Source organism: Myotis davidii, unplaced genomic scaffold (genome assembly GCF_000327345.1).
Source record: "Myotis davidii unplaced genomic scaffold, ASM32734v1 scaffold456, whole genome shotgun sequence".
NCBI lineage: Eukaryota > Metazoa > Chordata > Mammalia > Chiroptera > Vespertilionidae > Myotis > Myotis davidii.
This window is the reverse complement of record NW_006287375.1, coordinates 1,166,027-1,174,659: the sequence shown is the minus strand read 5'-3', so window position 1 is coordinate 1,174,659 and position 8,633 is coordinate 1,166,027. Positions and strand designations below refer to the sequence as shown.

Genomic DNA, 8,633 nt, shown 5'->3' with positions numbered 1-8,633 from the left:
TCTGCTCCCCCAAAACAAGGAAGGCCTAGGCCAGTGAGGGCGAGCCTGTGTCACCTCTGACACGCGAACTCATTTTTTTGGTTGATTTTTCTTTGTTAAATGGCATTTACATATATAAAATAAATATCAAAAATATGTCTTTGTTTTACTATGGTTGCAAATATCAAAAAAATTTCTATACGTGACATGGCACCAGAGTTAAGTTAGGGTTTTTCAAAATGCTGACACGCCGAGCTCAAAAGGTTCGCCATCACTGCTCTAAGCTATAACTGAACATGGGCATTTGTGGCATCTGCTGCAATGCTGGGGTTTTCACAGAGTACAGCCCAGAATGGCCAAAGCCATCCATCCATCCATTGTCCATACACGCTTTCACCCACCCACTCACCACCCATCCACCCACTCACTCATCAATCCACCCACCCAACCATCCATCTACCCACTCACACCCATCCACCTACCCATCCATTCATCCACCTACCCATTCACCCATTCATCCACTCACCTACCCATCCATCCATCTTCCCACCTACCTCCCATCCACTTATTCACCTACCCACTTACCTACCCATCTACCCATCCATCCACTCACCCACCCACGCATTCACCTAGAGGTCCGCACTCTCATCTAGCTCAGTGTTAGGCAATGGATAAGCCAGATGTGGGCCTGCTTTCAGTCCCCTGGGGAAGATACATGAGGAAGTGGACAGTGCTGTGCAGTGTGTTTTGGGCTGTGATCAGGCATGAGGAGCTAGAGGAGGTGCCCAGTTCAGGTGTGGGGGCTCACCGCAGGCTTTTGGCCGAGACAAAAGGATCAAAAGAGAAGGGTGTCCTAAGCAGAGGGAAGCAAATATACAAAGGCTGGAGTTGAGAGAGTTCATTGAACACTTAGCAAACTCAATCTTCTATTCAGGAAAAAGTCCTGAACACATGAAATCTTATACAAGGTCAGTGCCACAAGTCTGAAGGTGGTCTCCCAGATGTACTGAGCTTTCACCAAAGTGTCACAGTCCCCAGGAGAGGGAACAGAACTTGTCTAAACTTCCCTTGCCTACACACTGCACTGTTGGATCCTCACAACAACAGTGGACTTATTATAAAGTGAGGAACACAGAGACTCTATTGAAGAAATTACCTACCATTTACAGGTACACAGTCAGCGAGTGAGGGAGCCAGGACTCGAGCCCCAGGTAACAGCCTCCCAAACCACTGCCTTGCATTGTACTGCCACCCCACCCCTGCCAACACTGCTCCATCCATACCCACAACCCATGCTCTCCTTGGCAGTAATGCTGAACCAACAAAAACCCAGCTCCAGTTCTGCTCAGAAGAGCCCAGGCCCAGGTTGTAGAAGGCAGGGGGCCGCACTGGGCCACCAGACCCTGTAAGGAGGACCAAGCCGGTTAGGCCAGTCACTGTTCTTTGGCATGCACACGCTGTGGGTGGGCTCCCTTCTGGCCTCACATCGAGAACTTGCTGTCTTATCAAGGCTGGGTCCTTCTCCCCCAGCCCACTCACCTGGGGTGATGGCAGGTGATGGAAAGGGCTTGGCCACCCACTCTTCCCCAGGCTCTTACTTAGTACCTACCACTAAGGAGATCTCTAGGTGGCGGCAGCTCCTCTACCCTGAGGCTGGCCTTGTACTGCTCTTTGGGTGTCATTCTTCCAAGCTCACTGGTCTTCTCAGACACAGTCAGAACTGCTTGCATTTATCCTGAGATTCCCTTCAGACCTGAGAGCTATTGTAGGGCAGAACTGAAAATTCAGGTCCTCTAACGACATGGGCCTCAGAGCCAGCCTGAGCCACCAAGCCGTTGGCAAGAGGCAGGGCAAACCTAGGCTTGAGAGTCTGGTCTCATTATATCACAGGGCCTTTGCCTCCTCCGACCTCCACACTCTCTCTGTCCACCTGGGGTGGGGCTTGGTGGTCCCTGGGGTCCAGCCATGGCTGCCTCCTTCCATGCCCAGGAGGGGATCCTGGTTGCAGCAGCCTGGGGCATAGGGCTGGGGGGGCACCCAAGGGACCCTCAGTAGTGCTGGTGTTGCCAAGTGAGCGGCTATGAGTGTTTGTAAATATTTACCTGGCAGGAGGACCCAGCCCTAGGTAGGAACTAGCCTCCTCTTCTACAACACAGACTAGCTCCAAAACCAAGTGGTGTTAACAGGTTGGGGGGACCTAGGACTCCCCTACTCACCATGTCCTCTGCTGACTCAGGGCACATGGAAGGTGGGTGGTGAAGTTGTAGCTCTCAAAATCCAGAGAGGGAGGGAATGGGAAGAAGGGGGCCCTGGCAGGAAGTATGGTGGCTCCAAGGTGTCAGAGTGATGGAGGCAAAGCCCCACTAAGAGCACCTCCCTGTGGAGATGGCCCTGCGGCCCATGGCTGGGCTTCAAGAACCCTCTGCTGGTCGAGCCTTCTAAGCCCAACACTCTAGAGTCTAGACCAGCCGTGGGCAAACTACGGTCCGCGGGCCGAATCCGGCCCATTTGAAATGAATAAAGCTAAAAAAAAAAAAAAAAGACTGTACCCTTTTATGTAATGATGTTTACTTTCACTTTATATTAGTTCACACAAACACTCCATCCATGCTTTTGTTCCGGCCCTCCGGTCCAGTTTAAGAACCCATTGTGGCCCTCGAGTCAAAAAGTTTGCCCACCCCTGGTCTAGATCAAATAATCTAGCTCAATGGCTCCATCAGCACTACCTCCTAAACCTCTCAAACTGACCATTCTCTCCACCCCCATAGCCCCTGCCTGGTGCAGCCACCACTAAGCGCAGTCCAGACTTCCGCACCAGCCTCCTCACCCGTCTCCTGGCTCTGATCAGTGCTTACACCGATACCAAAGTTACTTCCCCGATACACAGATGTGATCCTATCACACTTCTGCTCCAAAACCTCATATGGTTCCCCACTGCAATAGGACAAAAGTCCAAACTCCTCATGCTGGCACTGGGGCCCTCCACGATCCTCAGACTCTTCCCTCCGCTTAGAATCGCCCCAGCTTTACCTCTGTGTCAGCCTACAGTGGAGAGGGGTATTGTGACGCAGCCCAAGGTTTCTGCAAACCTCTGAGGCCTTCAGAAAGGGTGGGGAAGCACAAGGCAAGCCACCAGATCATCAAAGAACCTGCCCAACTCCCAATGACTAGCTGGTGGGGGAGGGGGAGAGGGGAGGAATCACCACCTCTCCTAGGGCCTAGGGTCCCCATCAAATGAGCTAGGGAAAGGGCCCCAAGGGAGTTCTGGTGCTGGACTGAGCTAGGTCCAAACCCTGACTCAGACTCTTGATAGCTGTATGACTTTGGACAAGTCATTTCACCCTCTGGGCCTCATCTCAAACAAGCTATGGACAGAGAGTGCGGTACCAGGCACACAGAAAGGGAAACACTCAGTAGGACAGTAGTTAGTTGAAGCGGTTCCTCCATCCCAGCAGTTCTCAACCTTTGGGTTGCAACCCCTTTGGGGGTCAAACGACCCTTTCACAGGGGTCGCCTAAGACCATCGGAAAACACATATATAATTACATATTGTTTTTGTGATGAATCACTATGCTTTAATTATGTTCAATTTGTAACAACGAAAATACATCCTGCATATCAGATATTTACATTATGATTCATAACAGTAGCAAAATTACAGTTATGAAGTAGCAACGAAAATAATTTTATGGTTGGGGGTCACCACAACATGAGGAACTGTATTAAAGGGCTGCGGCATTAGGAAGGTTGAGAACCACTGCTCCATCCCTTTGCCAGCCATCAGGGCACAAAAACAACTTGCAGAAGCTCTTGCATTCACATCCTACCTTTTCCGCGGGCTCCTGGGGAGGTGGCTGAGCTGGTCCCACTAGTACCAGCCTCCATTTATAAAGGACGTGTGGGCCCCAGGGGGAGAGCTTACCACATCTTGATCAAAGCACAAAAGTGGCGAAGGCTCTGCCCCAAGTCTGCCATCCTGGGGATGGCTGACAGCAAAGGCCGCCTGCTCTGAGAAGCTGGGTGGTATTGGAGGCGTTAGCTGTGGTGGCAGAGGCTCCCTGGCAGCCGTGGGAGCAGAACTGGCAGGGCCGGGGGCAGAGAGCAGGTCTATGAGAAGATTCTGGTCCCTCAAGGGCCCCTCTGGCCCCTCCTTCATCTGCACACTGGGCGGTGCTAGCTCAGATCAACTCAGAGCCAAGCAACCCAGCCTTAACCCCCACTCTGCCAGTTTGCAGGAGCCTCAATTCACACCCCTCTGCATGCCACCTACCCCCTTCAGTCCTGGAGTCTGCCAAATGGGTTGCTTAGGACAAAGCCTCTTTACACATCCATCTGTGACACCAACTAGGGGCAGGGCCTGAGCCACGGGCTGGGGACCTTTAACCCGCAGGAGTGGTGAGGGTGGGAAGGAGTGGGAATGGGGGTGGGGATGCCAGGTCTCCAGTGCTGAAGGAGGCCTGCATCTTGTCTAGGAGACTCCACCTCGAGCCCCTCCCAGTGGCTCCTCCTCTCTCCACCCCCACAAGGTCACAACCAGTCTCTTGGGGAGAGGAAGGAAACCGGACACAGTGGCAGATAAAACATCTGCTCGGAGACCCCAGGCAGCACAGCGGTCCTCCTAATACCCACCCGCCTGGAGAGATTTTCCTGGCTTCTAGGCGGATGGCCGTCCTGGAGCTGGAAATCCACACCTGGGCCTGCTGGAACCAAAACTAAGTTCTGAGCTCCCTGGGCACTTTTGGCAGACAGACTGGGTGGGACACTGAGGTCCCACGGACTCGCAGGGCGTCACTCCTGCAAGGTCTGTTTCCACAGAGTAAGGGATGGGGGTAGGATCCGGTATGAGCTATCCTCAAGCCTACTTCCATGGCCAGCGTGTGGCTGCGCACACAGTAGGCATGTGAGGGCCACTGATAGAGAGGAAAAGGCAAGTCCAGGCTATAGGGCCCAGCTCACCCCCCACCCTCTCCAGGCCCTACTCACAATGGGTTCTTCCGAGCCTTCCAAGACCAGCCACTGTTGTCCACCCAAATCCTGCTCACTTCCTCTGTATCAAGACCATCTCAGATCATCCCAGCATCCCGGTGCTCTGAGCTCCCTCTTGAGAGCGGTTTGTAAACCTGCCTGGCAACTTTAGAGCCCATAGACCTTGCAACATCTTCCCCCGGGCTGATGCAGGTCTATTGCTCAACCCATGACCTGAGAGAGCTTCCTGCACCAGCTGTCCTCTCCGGAAATTTGGCACAAGCCTCTCTAGGCCCCGGACACAGCCTCCCCCAATCACCTGCAGGAAGCTTCAAACGCACAAATGCCCGAGGACCCACCTTTGGCCCACAAAGCCCTTTCCCCTTCCTTTTTGGCAGGTCCCCATTCAAAGATGTCTTCAAATAAGACAAAAGCTTCCTTTAATGCAGTGGTTCTCAACCTTCTGGCCCTTTAAATACAGTTCCTCATATTGTGACCCAACCATAAAATTATTTTCGTTGCTACTTCATAACTGTAATGTTGCTACTGTTATGAACCGTAATGTAAATATCTGATATGCAGGATGGTCTTAGGCGACCCCTGTGAAAGGGTCGTTCGACCGCCAAAGGGGTCGCGACCCACAGGTTGAGAACCGCTGCTTTAATGCTGCTCAGGGCTGCTCTGGGATAGGAAATCCAGTGCACACAACCAAGGTCCTGGCTGACAGAAAACTACACAGAATGCCAGGGTCATGGAGCCACAGCAATTCTGCACAGGAAGTGTGTGACCCAGTTGCTAGGTTAAAAAAAAGAAGCACGAATCCTGACCTTGGCCCAGCATCCACACTGTCCACACAGGACTCACACCAATCCAAGCAGTGAGAGGGGCTTTCCCTCCATCTTCCTCTTGGGCTTTAATTAGAGTAGCGGAACCACAAATGATTGAGGCAGAGCTGGGCGGAGAGCCTCCCCGAGCCCCACTCACATTCCCCAGGAGAGATGGACCCATGATTCTGGGTTGCTGGGTTACAGGGTGGCTCACCCACAGGGCCTCCCCGAGGAGCCTGATTATAGCTCTGAAGGTTCAATTAAGCCTCTTGAATGTGGAAAAGTCCAACTGAGGTTGGCTGTGCCTGACCGTTGTGCAGGGCCACTGTCCCAGCAAGCTCGAACTCCCTGGGAACATGCCTCCTCATAGCAATTCACTCGGTGTGGGAAGCAGCCTCCACGGCCTTGTCCCATCCCCACATCCTCATACTAGCACCACTGCAGAATCTCACTCACCCTAAGACCTGGTCAGGACCATGGGCCCACATGACCACAGCATTGGGAAGCCAGGCTCAAACAACACTTTCAGGAACAGAAAAATATAAATAGCCTTGAGAACAGAGGAGCAAAGGGAAACAGTGTCTTTCATAAGCTCTGAGATAAACGTTACTACAAATCAGGCAAAATTCTCAGAGCAAAGATGAGCAGCAGCAGCTGACAGTGGCAGCATTCCCTTTGGAAATATTTCCAGGGTACGATGACGACCAGGACTGATGGCGTAGATGAGTCTCGGCCTCATGGCCCTTCTTTCCACACCAAGCCCTGGGACAGCCCTGGGGTCCTGGCGAGGGCCATGGCATCACACAAGCAGACGGAACCCCCCTGGCCAGGCCCCACTCTGCAGACAGCCAAATCCTGGGCTGCAACATGATCCTCTTTCCCACCAGCTGGTCCACGTTAGGGCTGCCAGGGTCCTGGCCTCAGGAGCAGCGATCTGTTTCCACCACAGGGCCAGACAGAGGACACACAGCAAGCCCTACAAGTTGAAGCTCAGTAAAGGAAACATGGGCTGCTCGGGGCATGGCTAGGCTCTCAGAGCTCAACTGCAGGTGGCCAGGCTGCAGGGTACAGGATGTGACCTCCTCCAACTGATGGGAAATTCCTTAAAGTAGGGAGGGTCCTGTTCAGATATGGTTGGGGCCATTGAGCTGGGGGAGCAAGGGAGGGCTTTGCTTGCTCACTTTTTCACTCAGGAGCATCTGGGAATGCCCTGTTTGAGAAGCAACACACACAAGACAAAACCTAAAGCCCATCCCCAGAGACGGGGAGCAAAGAGAGGATGAGGAGCTGGGTAGGAAGGAGATTTCTGAGAAATGGACAGAGTGACAGAGGTGGGCTGTTCAGTCACAGGAAGAGCCTGTAAGGGGTTGGGCTCCTGGGAAGGAGGCAGAGGCCTGGCTGCACTGAGGACAGGGGCAGGAAGCTGAGGCTGGGAGGAGCCATGTAGCTGCAGAAGGAAAAGGTTGTGGTTGGTACTGTCTATACGCCTCATGCCTTTGAAATCAGAGCCACAGGCTAATGGCACTCACCTGACCTGGTACCAGGGGTTTCAGGATGCAAAAGTGCCCTGGGCAAGCTGTGCCCTTAGATCCCCACCAGAGGGACGGCTGCTGCAGCCAGAAGCCAACAAGGGTCCTATACCCACCATCCCAGGTGTCACTATTTTTTCATAGAACAGGCAACGAGCAGAGAAAAGAGAGTTTTGCTTTTGGTTAAAGGTAAATTTTCTGCACATTGGATACAGCTTCATTTTTCTGACGTCCCAGGGGGAAGTTCCTTTCCTGATGCCACAAGCAGAAGCAAGTCTGAATCTCACTCAGTTCAGCGAATGCTGTGCTGGTGGATGGGACTCTGCCACCCCTTGATTCACCCGTCAGGAGGCCAGGGCCACATCGTAGCTGCTGCCACCCCTCACTGCCCTCCGGCTGCCGGGTCCTGTTGTTGGCCAGTACGAACCCATGGCATCCACAGGGTTAATGCCAGGCTCAAGCAGCCCAGCCCTCAGCTGGGCAGGGAGCACTGAGGACTCAGGCCTCCTTTTCCAGGCCAGGGTGAATGGAAGGAGAGGCAGGGGAGGGCCTGCTGCTGGCAGGCCTGCGTCTCTCCGCACTGGGCCTGTCACATGAAAGGGTTTGTATTCCTGCCACTGGCTCCGGCCCGTCCAGGCTGGGGCTGTTCTCACCGGAAAACAAAAATCTCTTTCAGACCAAAGCAAAATGAGGCCCTGGCTGGCCCGGGAAGGCTGTTAGGCATTGCTCCCGCTGACCCACCGAGAGCACCATCACTTGGATTCTCACTGGCCCACCATTTCCCAGAGGGAGCCGGAGGCTCTGTGGCCTCTGAGGAAAGCACCTGTCAGGTCAGGGCAGGGGAACCAAGAAACACGATGGCCCCATTTGGACACGCTATTGGTTCTGTCCTTCTCAGAAATAAGGCTGGATGGGCCTGAGGTAGCAACCTTTATTTTTATATAAGGAAACTTGGGTAAGTCTCACGGTGGAGAAGGAATTGGGAAAGAAAGTGTGATGTTAAACACGAGGCCTTGCAGTGCACAGAGAGGGCTCTAGGTTGGAGGCCACATGGGTCCTCCACCTGCCATGCACAGTGCTGCTGCCACCAGTGCCCTTGCGACGTGGGTGGGGTTTGTGGTAACCCAGAGCCCGGTGTGTGCCATCACCAGCTTCTGGAACACTCCAGAGCTTGGACTCCATCCTCAACAGAGACAGCACGACAAGGTCAGACTTCAATCTCGTTCAAAGATGCTGCCTTGCTGACACCCTGGGTCACCAGACTCTGTCCATTAACCACAATCTTGAACCCAATGGAGCATGCTACCGAGTCCCGTTAATAGGAGACAGTGAC

General features: G+C 53.4%; 1 protein-coding gene across 1 annotated transcript in view; it reads right to left on the bottom strand.

The window, feature by feature from the left end:
* ACSL6 (acyl-CoA synthetase long-chain family member 6) overlaps positions 1-3,895 on the bottom strand; it is a 43,827-nt gene extending 39,932 nt beyond the window's left edge. Inside the window, exon 1 of the mRNA XM_006759162.2 lies at positions 3,807-3,895. Coding sequence (XP_006759225.1) covers positions 3,807-3,864 — 58 coding nt within the window. The 5' untranslated portion in view covers positions 3,865-3,895. The remainder of the gene's footprint in view (positions 1-3,806) is intronic.
* Positions 3,896-8,633: the final 4,738 nt, after the last annotated feature.